This window comes from Schistocerca gregaria, chromosome 4, assembly GCF_023897955.1.
Source record: "Schistocerca gregaria isolate iqSchGreg1 chromosome 4, iqSchGreg1.2, whole genome shotgun sequence".
Taxonomy (NCBI): domain Eukaryota; kingdom Metazoa; phylum Arthropoda; class Insecta; order Orthoptera; family Acrididae; genus Schistocerca; species Schistocerca gregaria.
Window position 1 is genome coordinate 316,823,781 of NC_064923.1, and position 17,255 is coordinate 316,841,035.

The following is a 17,255-nucleotide window of genomic DNA, read 5'->3' on the forward strand; positions in this document are numbered from 1 at the left end:
CAGCTAATTTCAATATGTACCAATGGTTTTAGATATTTTCAAGATGTTACATCGTTAACCAAAACTTTACCATCTGGTAAATTTTCAGCTTGTGGCTGCAGGAAAGATGGGCAAAGAATTATTCAACATGATGATATATAGTTCTCACAATATTTTTATCATCAAAGTATTGATCACACAAGTCTAACAGCACATTTTAATGGTTAAACCAGAACTCAGTCATTGAATTACAAAATTTATTTCTACATCATATGTATTCCGACATATCGTAATGAAATTCGGGTTTAATGAATTTTTATTTTAAAGAACTGAAAAACAAAATAAGAAGGCTACACAAATTAAATGATAAAACAGTGCTGGCAGATAGATGAATGATTACATGATGAGGAATAATACATGTTTTCAAAATAATGAGACAATGAAACAAGTTATCATACTTGAATGCATCCACACTGAGAAATTTGTTGATTAATAAGATTATGATAACTGATGGTACAGATCAAGTGAAAACCCAACTGTAATTTCAGTAAATGATTGGACTGTAGCTAATGACTCTTAAGTATTAAACGGTGGACAGGTGTTGCTGACATTAAACAGATCAGTGTCAGTGAAAGCTACTGACTGGCCTCTAGTACACAAACATCAGAATTAAAGAAGGCAGCATTCGTAGACGACCCATCTGTCTAGGGAAATGGTTTAACTGTTGTAAAATAGGATGACCAGAAGCCCAGTTAATGACTCATAAAGACTTATGGTTCCAAGAGTCTTGAAATTACTCCTCTTATGTCTTAAATATGAAATAATTATGTCATGTGCAAAGGTAATAAAATTAATAAGAAATGAGATCACAGAATTGCGTTTATCTGAGAACTGGTAAGAGGACGTGAAGAACAGTGTTTTTGGAGAAGTGGCAGCCTGGATTAAAGAAATTTCATTCTTACTCAAATATGCCAACATATAATGGGATAGGATGGTGTCAGTGAGAACCAGTTTATTTTTAGATTTGGCAGAGTATGGGAGAGTTCAGGCAGTAGAGCACAATTGCAAATCCAGATTTTACAATATTTTAATAGACCACTCATACGTCGTATTATTTCACACTCATGGCACAAAATGTGACACTCTTAATAGATACATAAAGATTGTATGAAAGTGAATCAAGCTCAAAGATCTAACAGCAAAGTATATTGTTTGACAATGCAAACATTTCCATATAATGCCACTTATTTTGTAAGTACAAAAATTACCTGTCTGTTGTGGACTCTATTGGATCTCTATGCAGTATTAGTATGCAGAGACAGTATCTGGTTGTTAGTAAAGAACAGTTTTGTCAGTATTAATCTGAGCAGAATTTGACTGAGACTTAATTGTAATATTCCGTTGAATCTCTGCGAATGAATTCTTTTCAAATTGTTGCAAATACACTTATATTAAACCTTGCTTGATAACACAGTTTTTTATTTGTGGAGAGTGCAGAACCACTTATAATTTTCACTTCACTATGTTTCTTCACAAATTCCAATTTGTCATACAGTATCTGATGGAGGTAAAGAACTTCTTTTAGCATTAATAATTCAGGAGCAAGGAAGACTGCTCACTGAATAGCTGAAGCATCGAGTTGCTGACAGGCAAGCACAAAAGAGAAATAAAACTTGGTAGCTTTTAGAATAAATCTCTTATTGAATCAGACTACAAGCGCACACACACACACACACACACACACACACACACACACACACACACACAGAGAGAGAGAGAGAGAGAGAGAGAGAGAGAGAGAGAGTCGCGCCAGCGCAATGTAAGTTAAAGCTAGCTTGTCTTTCTTTGTGTGTGCCTGTTGATGACTGAACACTTCTGCTACTCAGTGACTGATCTCCTTCTCTGGAATTATTTACATTCTACCAAAATTTTCCAAGCCTATTTTTTGTACTGTATTTTTTGTAAACTGGCAGTAAAATAACTTACCTTCCTACACCAGATTTAGTTTTGATAATTGAATATGTCTTCACCACCCAGCATATAAGAGACTGCATAAAAATAAAAGTGTCAGTTTGTCTTGCAGTTTATTACAGAATTATTTACATCTTTGCAGAATAATTAGGTTTCATTACAATTTTGATGAATGAAATAAAAACATGTTGTACTGAAGTGTACAAAAAGATAATAAAGTTTGAAATTCCCAAATGTGACCAGTGATTATATATGTCCTGAATACCTGAGACCAGACTTCAGACTTTTGTGTAAAAGAAAGCTAAATTGCATGATTGCGCAATTGTCAGAAAGAACAGGAGCATACAGGTCTGAGGTGGAGAGAGGTAGGGCAGATAGATGCTGTAGGGAGGTTAGATGGTTAGACTGACTCCCACAGTTCCTGTTCCTTTACCACGTGGTGTCCTGCTCATCACTGTTGATGCCAACTCTCAATACACTAACATCCCAAATACCCAGGACCTTGCCATTGTTGAACACTACCTTTCACAAACCCTGATGGATTCCAAACCTACAACCTACTTCCTAGTCACTATGACCAACTAAATTCTAATCCACAATTATTTCTCCTTTGAAGGTAAAACAAATCTGGGTACAGCTATGGGCACCTTCATGGCACAGTCCTATGCCAACATATTCATGGGCCATTTAGAGAAATCCTTTCTAACCATCTAGAATTCCAAACCCTTCACCTGGTTCAGATTCATTGATGATATCTTCATTATCTAGATTGAAGGCTAAGACACTCTATACACATTCCTCCAAAACCGCAACGCCATCTAGATCCCAAGCACTTCACCTGGTCCTCCTCAACTCAATGAGCCATCTTCCTTGATGTTGACCCCCATTTCAAATATGACAATGTCAGTACTTCCGTCCATATCAAACCTATCAACAACCAGTGATACCTCCACTTTGACAGCTGCCACCCATTCCATACCAAGAAGTCCATTCCATACAGCCTAATCACCTGTGGCCATCACATTTTTCGTTACAAGGAATCCCTCTCTAAACTACCAGGGGTCTCACTGAGGCCTCATAGACTGTAATTAGCCTCCCAACCTTGTACAAAAACAGATCTCCCAAGCCTTGTCTTTCCATTCACCCACCACTTCCCTAAGTCCCACCATCCGGTCATAGAGGAGCATTCTCCTCATGACTCAGTACCATCCAGGACTGGAGCAACGGTATCACATTCTCCACCAGGGTTTCGACTACCTTTTGCCATGCATGCCCTTAAATGAGGAATGTCCTACTCACTATCCTTCCTACCCCTCCCATAGTGCTATTCTGGCACCCACTGTACCTACACAATATTCTTGTCCATTCTTACCCAACCCCTGACCCCAACCCCTTGCTTCATGGCTCATATCTCTGTAATACAGCTAGATGCAAGATCTGTCCCGTACATCCTCCCACCAGTCCTGTCACTAGCATCACATATCCCATCAAAGGGATGTGATCTACAAGATAATCTGCAGCCACTATGCTGCATTCTGTGTGGGCATGACAACCAACAACCTGTCTGTCTGCATAAGTGGCCACTTGGACCACCCAGTTGCTGCGCATGCAGCCCAACACCACGTTCTTCATTTGAGTTACTGCTTCATGGCCTGTGCCATCTTGATCCTTCCCACCAACACCAGGTAAATAGCACAAGTGGGAACTCTCCCTATAATACATTCACCAACAACCCCCTTCCCTGTTCCCATTCCAGCACTACACAGCCCTCTATTCTGCCAACACATCCACAGTCTTTTTACTTTTTTCTTTTTCCAGTGCACCCACCGCTTCCCACCTGCCCTACTTCTAACCTCTCGATTGCACCTAGCTGCCTCCTACCTGCCCCTGCCGTTCTGTGGTGGCAAAAACAGAATTTGATTGGGCATGATACGAAGGCCTAGTTGCCCTTGGGCATCACCACTTGGCAGGAACAACTATTTTCAATGTGACTGACTACGAAAAGCTGTACAATGAGATACCTATAGTGGAAGATGACATATCAAAGATCATGTCAATAACACCATTGCGTTGTTTGAATTTTTGCTAATGCCATTCAGGGTGAAAAATGCTGCAGTCGTGGCAGCATTTCATTGACAACATACTGTGGGGATAGGAATATTGTGCATACCTTGATGACATTATGTTATTTTCAGAGTCAGTGGCACTGCATGAAGAACATCTCCAGGCAGTTTTCTGCTGCATAAATAAATATGGTATAGTAGGAAATGAGGTGAAGTTTACTTTTCAACAGCAGCAAGTAATGTTTCAGGGCTATGTAGTACTGGCAGCCAGAACCAGCAGATTGAAGCACAAAATAGACATAATCAGAGAAATATCTCACCCAGTATTTTCCCCAGCTCAGGAGTTTTCTAGAGGTCATAAACTGCTATCATTAGTACCTACCAAGGACAGCTGAGATACCAGCACCTTTGACTGAAGCAGTAGCAGGTAAGAGCACAACAGGCCGACAGCCATTGCAGTGAACCCCAAATATGCTGAGGGCTTTTGACAAAGTAAAGGTCAGAATGAGATTTTCACTCTGCAGCAGAGTGTGGCTAAGCCATGTCTCCGCAATATCCTTTCTTTCAGGAGTGCTAGTTCTGCAAGGTTCACAGGAGAGCTTCTGTAAAGTTTGGAAGGTAGGAGACGGATACTGGCAGAAGTAAAGCTGTGAGTACCGGGCGTGAGTCGTGCTTCGGTAGCTCAAATGGTAGAGCACTTGCCCGTGAAAGGCAAAGGTCCCCAGTTCGAGTTTCGGTCGGGCACACAGTTTTAATCTGCCAGGAAGTTTCAAAGTAAAGGTCAGTTTACAAAACGTGATTCTATTAGCACATCCCGTCATTAGCAGTAATAGTTAATGCCAACCAACAAGCGGTGATTGTGACCCTCCACCAATATGTAGACAATCACTGGCAGCCTTTAGATTTTTTTTTGCACAAGCCCACAGAATCTCAAGTGAAGTGGAGCATGTATGGTAGAGAGCTGCTGACAATTTATGAGCCAGTAAAACATTTCTGCCCATATGTGGAGGCTAATGCTGTTACAATTTACCTTTGCTATCAATAAGTCCAAGGAGAACTGCTCCCCCAGACTGTCACACGAGTTAGAATTTATTGGACAGTTCACTACAGATATACAAAGCATTAAGGGGGCTGAAAATGTCATAGTTGATTTTTCCTCAAGAGTCATAGCCATCTCATATACAGTACATTACAAGTACTTGGCTGCCACACATGCTACAGATCCCCAACTAACAAAGTATCTAAAGAGAAGTTCTGCAGTTCTGTATTTTAAAAAGGACTACCAGAAGGGGCATGATGTGTGTCAAAATATACCTAGATCTTTCATACGTAGAGAGTGATCTTTTATTCATAACTTCCTGTCCAAGCACCAACAATAGCATAAAGCTTCTAGCCGCTAGATTTGTATGGCCAAACCTGTGAAAAGATTGTCACATGAAGGCATGTATAGCATGCCAGAGATACAAGATAATGAGTCACATCCACAAACCAGTCTGAGAATCCCCAGAGCCAACAGAATGATTTTCATATGTTCATTTGGATATCATGGGGCAACTGACACACTCAGAAAGATATTGTTACTTGCTTACTGCCATCAACAGATACACGTGATGGACTAAGACAGTACCAATTACAGATATCTCAGCAGGGATAGTAGCAAGAGTTTTTTCTGGTGACATGGATAGCAAGATTTGGCTGCCTATTGCAAGTGACTGCAGACCAGGGGCAGCAGTTTGAGTCTACGCTGTACTCGGAACTGGCCAATCTATGCTGGTTTTGGCACTGTCAAACAACTAGCTACCACCGAGCTAGTAACAACATTATCAAATGCTGGCACAGAACTTTAAAATTGTCATTGATTTGCCATATGGAAAGTTGGTTCTTCACATAGCCATTAGTCTTGCTAGTCTACATTCTGCATGCTAACCAAATATAGGGGCTTTACAGAAGGGATGGTGTACAGAGAAACTCTATACCTGTGAGTATATTTTTTTGCAGCACACTCAGAACTGGCAACAACAGATTTACCATATGTACTGCAGGAAGTGAAGGGACACACAGTCAAACTATGCTCTCACTTGGCTCATGACAAGGGGAACAAAATATTTTTGTGCACAAAGAGCCGAGCATCTGTTTCCATTTAATGCTGTGGACTGAAGCAGTATGTCCACCTTTGCAACCGTCATATGCTCAGCTGTACAGTAGTTTGAAAAGAGGTCATACAATGCAAAGAGACTGCAATGGTAAACATGTCCCTAGAATGGGTAAAGCCCACACACATGATGGTGACAATTAATGAAATAAGGCATGAGCAGCAGAAGAAAGTTGCACCCACTATGCCGGTATGGACCAAAGAGGATACAGCATAAGCAGGTAAAACACTGCCATCAACACATAAAGGAACCCACACTAAAGCAGGCTGGCACATATATCCAAGTACCATTATGTTCCAGGACCTCTGCTCTACTGCAGTGGGGGAGGGGAAGGCTGTGTTTGAGTTGCCATCAGCAGAATAAATTCACACGGTGTATTTTTGTCTCTTCTTTGGAGCAGACTAAGTGACAGTTTGTTGACTCCTTGAATGTTTATTGTAATTGGTTCTTTTGACATTTCATGATATTGCATTAATAAAGAAGTACAGTTTTCTTTGTTGCATCTTGACATCCTGTGGTGTAGCTAATTTCATAGCAAATACACAGGAGCATTACATGTCCCTAGGAACAACTTCCACATTCTGCTGGTGCGCAGATCGAAATTGTTTATGAAACAGTAGCCAGGTTGTGTTGTAGTAGCTTCTCTGGCCATTCGGGGTGTTAATACGAGATCTATTCAAAAAATTCCGGAACTTCGTCCACAAAATTTTTCTATGCTTATCTTTTACTTGTTGTGCATGGTCTCCATCAAAATACTCTCCTCCACAATTGATACACCACTCCCAACACCATTTGCACTTCCGGAAGAAGTCTTGGTATGAATAATGCTGGTCTGCGCAGAGTGCCATCTGTGAATTTTCTTTTATCTCATGTATCGCAAATCTTTGTGCTTTCAATGCGGTTTTCAACTTTGGAAATAAAAAAAAGTCCAGGTCTGGAGAGTACGGAGAATGAGGCAGCACACTGGGTTTGCTTTTTTGTGTGATAGTGATGCACCAATAGGAATGAGTGAGTGGGTGCATTATCCTGATGCAAGAGCCATGAATTGTCTGGCCGCATTTCAGGCTATTTCCTTCTCACATTTTCTCACAGGCATCGCAACATGTCCCAATAGTACCATCGATTAACAGTTTATCGCTGTGGCATAAATTCATAATGAACTAATCCTTCAAAGTCAAAGAAAACTGTCAGCATGGCTTTATCATTTGACCTGTCAAGACGAACTTTTTTTAGTCTTGGAGAACCTTTCCTGACCCATTTTGAAGACTGAACCTTAGTCTCAACATCGTAACTATAGACTCATGTCTCACCACAAGTTTTGATTCTCATTTGCACGATCCAAAAGTTCTTCACAGATTGCAAGGTGATGGTGTTTCTGGTCTTGACTCATGCCGTGGGATGAACTTGGCAGCAACATGACGTATTGCAAGATGCGGTGTCAAGATTTTATGACATAATCCAACTGCAATGTTACAGTTCTCTGCAATCTCTTGTATAATCAATCTTCAATATTGTTGATGTTCCTGACAGGAGCATCATTGGTAGTTGGTCGAATGGTGTCCTGAACAAGGGTCATCTTTAACTTCCTCCCAGCCATTTTTAAACCATGTGAACCATTCATAACATCGAGTATGGCATAAGCTCTCATCATTGTAGGCTTCATTCTGTGTGTCTCTGTAAAGGTTTTCTCAAGTTTCACACAAAATTTAATGCAGATGCGTTTGCTCCTTTAAACCTGCCATCTTGAAATTCACAAACTCTGTGATACAATGTTCCACTCAATACAGCACAGAACAATACCTGACAGACATACAACAGTGAAACTTCTGGCAGTTACACATTAAACACAGGCATGTGCTAGGATGCCAACATGCCATCGCCACAAAATTATGAATGTTCTGGAATTTTTTGAACATACCTGGTACGTGCATAGGTGATAATTATAAAGCAGCCACAGACAATGCGCCCATACAAATGATGAATCCATTGACTGGATTTCACGAGAGAAATGAGAATTCATAAAGGCATTTGTAATTGTTCTTACTGTGAGCTGATGCATGTATGTAAGCTAATATCACTTATTTCAAAAAAGGTATAAAGAATTTTATATAAGTTGGCTTGCATTTCCCACTAGAACCACCAAATTGTCTGTGGTAACAGCTGATAGAGATGTTGTGAACAAGTGACATCAAATGCCAAAATAAAGAGTCAAGTCAGAAATATAACCTAACAATATGAAAGGGAATCCACTTGTTGCTTAGTTGGTTGCTGGATATCACAACACATTAGAAGATATGGAAATGAACCATCTCATTAAGCAACCGAAGATATGAGCATGAAGCAAATGGTAGCACACTTTAAAGTTTCTTTTCATCCCATTTCTGCATTGCAGAGGAGAAAGCTCGTGTGCAAGTGAATGAGTGAGTGGCGGTGACAACAAATGAGAAGCTGTAGTTTATTATCCGTACCTCTCACCTGTGGTAAATATCTTTGTATCCACTCCAATAGAAAGACAACTTCCTGGCGTTTTTGAAAATAAGATGCCCCCCATCCAATGACACTTGGCTATCTCCTTTGATGAGAACAATTGTCAGTCTGTGGGCATGAAGCATTATTCTTTTCATATATCATATACTAACATATTTTTATTTTGAGAAAAGATAATTGTAGTCTAGCATGGAAACAGGTCCTCAGTTCTGGTTGATGAGACAAATGTGACATGAAACTTAAAATTTTTTCTACCCAGGTTTCCATCTAAATTAAGGAGATCGATTTTAGCAGATGTTCAGAATAGCTGGCTTCTCCAGTTTTTCACTAATGACACAGTCCTACTTATTTGATATACTTTACAGTTACATTTCAACTTTTTTTTTAACAGAATTTATAGCTTCAGATGTTCTTCCCGTGTGTGTGTATGGGGGGAGGGGGGGCTGTTGTTTTCTCTATGTTATTTCAGCATTTATCTGAGTGGTAATTTTTAAACACACACATATCAAAATGTAAATGTTTGGTATTTAACCCAAGCTATTGCTGCACCACCTCTCTGCCTCTTACCAGCCAAATGTAAGAGATAAACTTGTTTTGTCTAACATAATTCCAACTAACAACTTTCAGTTCAAGCGGCACTTCAGTAGTGTGTATTAGAGTATGCCTAAGGGTTAGGTATTTTCTCTTACAGCTGCTTTGAAAATGTGCTGCAGTTTACAACACTCCCAGTACACTGAACAAATGGACTTTTTTGTATTTTTAATGTCTTTTATTTTCTTTTTATTATTTTTTTAGTAGTAGTAGTAGAATATAAACTTGTTCCATAATCTAGAGTACTGTTTACATGTATCAGTCCCTTTTTTTTTCTCAGTTCAGGCGGCATCTGGTATAATGGGTGGGACTCTTTCCCATGAGTACCACTTCATTTCTGAAGCAGGGGAAGACAGATTATACATTTGTGAAAGTTGCAACTATGTTGTAAGTGAAGACATTTTTTCTGGAGAATGCCCAGAATGCAAAAGCAAAAATTTCAAGAGACAGAGTGGGATAGAGGTATTAATATACAATATATTCTTAAAGCTAGACTTATAGTGAACTGCTATTTTTTTAATATATATTGTGTTCTTCCCCAATTTTTAAAGTTTTTTAGTGTGCTTTCTTGTCTTATGATAAGACTACTGCATAGTTTATCAACACTCAGGCACTCCAGTTTTCATACACTTTTACAGCTGCTGAACATTATAAAAAAATTTACAACTCACTAATGGCCATAATTATTAGAAGTACAAATCATTTTTCTGTAAATGAGGCTCATTTACTCTCAAAATACCTTACCCACAATACTGACATCAACTCTGAACTTTCAGATGTGGCTATAGTTCCTTTCTTTATCTTCCTGTTACGTATCTATTCCTACTTATAGGTTAGTTTCTCCATAGTGTGTTATGCCTTGTTAGCACTTTGGATTCTGTGATTTTTTTATGTTTTGACATACTGCTTTGTCTTTGATAAATAAGAACCAGTCTAAGCCAGTAAATATTGTTGATAGGAGAATACATTTCAAGCCCTTTGTGTTCATCATCAGCCACTGATTACAGTCACAATATGTTCCTACATCAAGTGTTGCCCATTTTATACCTGCTACGAAAATATTGCAGACATTAAACTGGTGATCTCCTTGTTGCTATATGAGAGGATTGGGCTATGTGCACTGTGTTTCATACTTTTCCTTGAATCCTCCAAAACCATCATCAGTCGTGTCAACAATGACACAATATTGTAGCACACATGTAGTCTTGACAGTGTCTTATATGAGACAGATGCATTTAAGACATATGAATTTGGTTTTTGGGAGAGAATTGCTGGCCAGTTTTTACCTTTAAGAGGCAACATGTGTTGTAGTGCCAATAAACACATGTAAAGGTAATACACTTTCTAGTTTTTGAAGCTAATATTTTCTTCCTTGGGGAAGGGAGAGAGTAATAAGCTGGAGAAGAATTACAGGAAGGAAAGGTCTTTCAGACCCCAGATTAAGAGGAACTGACCTGTATAGATGACAAAGACAGACTACAACTATATAATGAAAATGGTAGTTGCTACTCACCATATAGTGGAGATGCTGAGTTACAGAAAGGCACAACGAAAAGACTGTCATATAGCTAGGTTTCGGCCAACAAGGCCTTTGTCAAAAATAGCTCCAGCTCCCAGGGACTCTGGTCTTGTGTTTGTGAGCTGCATTTGTGTGTGTGTGTGTGTGTGTGTGTGTGTGTGTGTGTGTGTGGTGTGGTGTGGTGTGTGGTGTGTCTTTGTTTGACAAATGCCTTGTTGGCCAAAAGCTAACTATCTGACAGCTTTTTTGTTGTACCTTTGTGCATCTCACCATCTCCCCTACATGGTGAGTAGCAACTATGCTTTTCATTATATTATTACATTCCATCCTGGCTTTTCTATTGCTTGAAAGATAGGCTACAGGTAGATAGCTCTCATCTTAAAGTTGTGGTGCCCTGCCCCTCTTTTCAACCTTCTCCAACTTATTCTTGTCTCCCCACCAAAGGGAGAAAATACTTGTTTTGAAAGCTCAGAAGTATGGTATATCACTTTCACATGGGTCTCTCAGTGGTACAACTTATTTTGCCTCTTCAAAGTAATTACCAACAAAAAAATTTGACTCGTAATTTATTAGTTTTCTTGTCTGAATTATTCTTTGATACAATCATTCACTTTTCTGGCTTCTTCTTTCATTCATCTACAATTACACAACTATTCTGCCTTCTGACATGAGTGCTTGGCAGAGGCTTCATCGAACCACCTTCAGATTACTTCTCTATCGTTTCACTCCAGAACAGCATCTGGGAAAATGAACCCTTAAATCTTTCTGTGCGAGTTCTGATTTCTCTTGTTTTATTAAAATGTTCATTTCCCCCTTTGTAGGTTGGCATCAACAAAATATTTTTCCATTCAGAGGAGAAAGTTGTCAATTTAAATTCATGAAAAAATCTTACTGCAGCAAAAAATGCCTTTATTGTATTGATAATCTCCCCAACTCACATACCACATCCATGACACTATCTCCCTTTTTTCACAATAACACAAAATGAGCTGCCCTCCTGCAAACTTTTTCAGTGTCTTTTATTAGTCCTATTTGGTAAGGATCCCATACTGCACAACATTACTCTAGAAGCCAACACACAAGTATAAGTGTATGCAGTGTCAGATGTGTTGCATTTTCCAAGTGTTCTTCCAATAAAATGCAGTCTTTGGTTCACCTTCCCCACAACATTTTCTATGTGGTTGTTCCAGTTTAAGTTGTTTGTAATTGTAATCCCTGGGTATTTAGTAGAATTAACAGCCGTTAGATTCGTGGGTTTTATCATGTAATAAAAATCTAATGGCTTCCTTTTAATACTCATGTGGTTGACATCACACTTTTTATTATTTAGAGTCAATTGACACTTTTCACACCATATAGGTATCTTGTCAAAATCATTTTTCAATTGGTTTTGATCTTCTGACGACTTTACTAGACGGTAAACAACACCATCATCTGCAAACAATCTAAAAATGCTGGCTCAGATTGTCTCCTAAATCTATTGTTCAGATTAGGAGCAGCAGGGTGTTCATCAGACTTCCTTAGGGAATGCCAGATATAATTTTTGTTGTGTGTTATCTGCAAGTCATTTATGTCATCTTTTTTTTATCATTTTGGCACTCCTTTTACAATTTGAGTTCCTTTAGTGTCCACGCACCATGTCTCCATATGTAGCAACCATTTTTTCCTATGTTCAACAACCTTTTTCCTTGTTTCACAATTGTTTTCCCCTATTTAGTGATCCTCTTTCATTGTTTGGTGCCTTTCTTCACTAAACTTTTGGTTTTGACAAGTGATCATTTCCTTTATTTAGTTATCTTTTTTCTTTATTTAGCATACTTTTTTCAATGTTTAGTGACCTCCTTTCTTTTTTCAATATTGTTTCATTACTTCACAGTCCACTTTTGTTGTTTGGTTGTCCTCTTTCACTGTTGATTGGTCTCCTCTCCCTGTTCTGTGTTAGTTTCTTCCCTCACTTATAGACCAACCTGCTTAGCTGAATGGTAACGTGCTTACCTCCCATGCAGGGGGTCAGGTTCAATTCCCAGCCAGGGTGGAGATTTTCTCTACTCATAGACTGAGTGTTGTGTTGTCCCCATCATCATTTCATCCTCATCATTGGTACGAAGGCACATTTCTTGGGTGGCTACTGTTTTCCAGCATTTAGCAATAATTTCCCATTTTCTTGCAGTCCTATTTGCTTTTTAGCGATTTAACAGTACGTTAGCTGTCTGCAATAGGGGCCAAGAGGGACCTCTTGCCCTCTCTTATTCTCTGGGTACAGACATTTTATTTATTACATTAGTCTCTTGAATTTGTAGCAGTCATTGGCTGTGACCCCACTTGACTGCAAATTTAACATTGACTGAGATGAGAAATACTGCAGCTTTATCAGTGACTACATACCTTTAGTATTCTTAGTTGTCATTCTGTTCTGTGAAATTATGCCAATTCCTTGGTACAGCTGTGGTTTGGTGCTGGCCTCCAGTGAAGATGGATACAAAACCTTTGCAGAGCCATGCTGAAACAATATCTTCAATCTTTTTCTGTCCCTTTCTCCTTTAGGGGCTGCAAAAAAAAGAGCCAGTCTCTCACCATGGTGCACAGATTCCATGATCTGTCCCCAGTTTCCATAAGAATCCCCCCTCCCCTTGATGCAAAACAGAATTTAAACAATAGTTTACTAAATGTCTGTGGAAAAAGAAAAAAAACATTATGGCTTGCTAATTCTACATTGAGTTTTACGTGACAGAGCTGTTTTAGCACACTTGAAAGAACACAGCCATGTTATATTGCATGTGTTTACTTATACACTTAATCCCAAACACATCAGTCAAAAAAAGAAAATACAATTTTCTGGGATATAAAAGAGGGGGGAAAATGTGGAATTTCAAGGTCAAAAACATGTGCCCTCCAGGACTGAAACACTGTCAAAGTCTACAGGTGCAACACAATGCCACGTGCAATCACAGAGCTATGAATTCCACATTCCAGTAGGCATGTTGCACAATAATGTGGCAAACTGGAGAGATTACTTTGGTGTAGTTCTAGGCTGCTAAAATTTGATTTTCCTGGCAAATTTGAGGCGCATTTTTGGAGGATTCCCACATTCATCTAGTGGTATAATTTTCTTGGGCTACACTTCACCTAACCAATCCAAAAAATGTATCTTTCAAAACGCTTATTGTTCAGCGTCATTGTTCCAGCTGATACTAAAAAGTTAAAATCATGAAAGTACTACCATAAATCTATTAATGTGAATAGAAGTTGTAAAGGAAATAAAGTGAGATAAATGGCATTATAGTTAATAAGCTTTTTTAAATGTTTATTTCCTGTTTCTCTGCTTTGAGGGTTTAATGTGGCATTTTTATTCATATCATCAGTATTTTCTCAGCCTTTCTGACTTTTTACTATTTCAAATTTTTAAATTTCAGTTTCAACGTAACATCATGCGAGTATGAATCAATTATTTTTGTTGTTGATTTTAGCTTCATTTCTTAACTCATTAGGCACCCTGGACTAAATCATAAGAGGATGTAATTTCAGATCACTAAATCCAAAAGTGGCATACATATTCATGTTAACAACAAAAAAGATGTAAACACAAAGGAATGACAGACATTGGCTGCAAGTAGGTATTGACGTAAATCAATGGCGAAAGTTGAAAACTAGTGCCGGAATGGGATCTGAATTTCTGCTTACTAGCGTGTGGGTAAGTTGAGAATTGGTGTCTGATGGGAGGGGTGCTAGTGTAGTCTGTGCAGTTGCAGTGAGCACTGCAGTGACATGCCTTAGTGGTCAAAGCATCTGTCTAGTAAGCAGGAGACTTGGATTCGAATCCCGTTTTGGCACTAATTTTCAATTTTCCTCGTTGATTTACATCAGTGCCCACTTGCTGCCAGTATTGGTAATTCCTTTGTGTTTAATTCATAGTAGCTGTTGGGTTAAAATGGTGTCTGTTCTTTGGTCGTGTCTGAAACAACAGAAACTACATTTAGATAGAAAGATGTACTTTGCATGTACTATAGAAATATGCTTACGGAATAGGTGCCAAAGTAATCTACCTTAAAAACACTAGGTAGATAATCAATGTAGAATATGTTTTGTATACTTCTTATGAAATTTAGTTCTTAGTGCATGGCATGTTTGCAGCATCACCAAATCAATTCTATAAAAAATGACAAGTTTTTATTCTTTTTCCCTCATGGAAAATTTCTGTATACAACCATAAACAGTACATTTAAAGAATATCTCTTGTTTTACTGTCTGTTCTCTATATATTACATCATTGTGTACCTTTTTCCTCACTATAAGTGGTCCCTTCTCTCACTGGGGTACAAGTGAAGTGCTCTTCTCTCCACTTTCGCCAGTTTAACTCCCTCTCCTCCCTGGTGGAGGAACTATTAGTTCTGAAAACTAAGTGTCTTACTTTTACTTGTACATGTGTTTACTGGTAGTACTACACATTTTGCCTCCTGAAGGGAAATACTGGTCAGCACTTTGTGATGTAACGCAACACTTTTGGCAAAGCAATGTGATACCCAGTGCCTGCCTAAATGAAGAATGATGATTGTCACAGTAAAAGTAATTTTATTAGTTAATTTGTTTTGGATAGTAAACTGTTTGGGAGTTGTATTGTTTTGTGCATATACACTGGCTCAGATGGACATGAAGTGTCTTCAAGGTACGTTTGTTTGTTATATGTTCCATAGATTATTTCTATCATTCTTCAGTATATGTATGCATGTTCACTGCCAACATCAGTGAATTATTTTTTGAATCCTACTACTCATGCAACATTACCAAAAACTAGCTTTTATATGAGTTCAATATGCAGCAACAAAAATGTTTCATCATTTGCTCGATAACATAAAATGTCTGGCAAGAAGTAAAGCAAGATTTAAATGTACCCAAAACTCACTTCTTCTGGACAACTCTTTCTATTCTATGCACACACTCACTCACACACAAGAGTACCTAGCCAAATAGCCATCAGGCACGTTGTCTTTCATATTTTGGCAGATATCTACAGTCTCTTTTCTTACAATGTGTAGCTGGAGTCAGCCCAAACAAATATGTTCATCACATTTTTCATGTAATGCCAAGCATTGATTGAAAGCATCTGTTTGTTTCCTGTTACAAACAAAATGATTTATAAAGTAGAATTTTATGTGCCCATTTAACAGAGTGGTCCCAGATTGGTCTAGTCCAATATTCCTTCTATTCATGTGTATTAATAGAGGTAGTAAAATGAAGAATAATTGCTACTCCAGCAGCAACAGCACTGCCATGCAGAAGTGCTGCTGAGTTGCTGCTGAACTACTGATTATTCTCCAGGCTTTACTGTTTCTAATAGATATTGATAAAATGAATAATGCACAATACTAATTTGGGACTGCTTTGTCAAATGAACCCATTAAATTCCACTTCCAAAAATCATTTTATATATATAATGAGAAACTAACTGATACTTTCCATTGATGCTGTGCATCATATGAAAGACATGTTGAGTATTATTGGTTTGGGCTGACTCCATCTATGTGCTACAACAATGAAAATACAAATATCTGCTGCAACATGAAGGAGTTGCCTAGAAGAAATGATTTTCAGTTATATTTGAAACTTACTTTGTTACCTGTCAGACAAATGATCAAAAATGTTTGTTGATGCACATTGAACTCCTTTCTGAGCCACCGACAGTTTTAATAATTGGTGCTAATGGTCATTTTTTTCCTCTAGTGTTGTAGATGTGGACATCAATATTCTTTTCAAATTGTGATTAACTATTTGTGACAAATTTTATTACATAATATGTGTACTGTGATAGTGCAATTAAAATGGTGAACGGTACCTACAAGATGACTGCAGGTGAACACTACTAAGTGATGAGATACCCCAGAAAATTATTCCATAAGATATTTTTGAAATGAAATATGCAAAATATGTCAGGAGACTCATTTGTTTGTTCCAAGACCAGCAATTATACAAAGAGCAAAAGCGGCTGAACGTAATTGTTTGACAAGCTCAGTAATATGCTTCTTCCAGTTGAAGTTTTCATCAATGTGTACACCCAAAAATTTGGAGCACTCTATCCTATTTACTGATTCCTATTTATGTGCTGCATCAGTTATTGCTATAACTCTATTTGTTGTACAGAATTGCATGTATTGTGTTTTGTCAAAAGTAAGGGAGAGTCCATTTTAAAAAACAACTTAATAATTCTTTGAAAAACATAATTAAGAATCTCATCTGTTGCTTTCTCTGTAATGGTATTTGTCATAACATTAGTATTGTCTACAAAAAGTACCAATTCTGCTTATTGAGTGTTGAGTGAAAGGTGGCTCATTCTGCTAGTTCATAGATTTTTAAAATCAAATAAATACAAGAACATGAAATGAATAGCATCTGATGTGTAGCAGTTATGGTTATCAACATATTTATATGGCTTCAGCCACTGTCAATAGTAATAATAATAATACAGATAACTTGACTGAAAAAAGAATTGTGTTGCTT

The 17,255-nt window shown here is 38.1% G+C and overlaps 1 protein-coding gene across 2 annotated transcripts in view; it reads left to right on the plus strand.

Moving 5' to 3' along the window:
- Positions 1-17,255, plus strand: part of LOC126266962 (probable proline--tRNA ligase, mitochondrial) — a 102,042-nt gene that overhangs the window by 66,549 nt on the left and 18,238 nt on the right. For both annotated transcript variants that reach the window (XM_049971685.1, XM_049971686.1), the window contains exon 5: positions 9,525-9,706. In XM_049971685.1, coding sequence (XP_049827642.1) covers positions 9,525-9,706 — 182 coding nt within the window. The remainder of the gene's footprint in view (positions 1-9,524; positions 9,707-17,255) is intronic.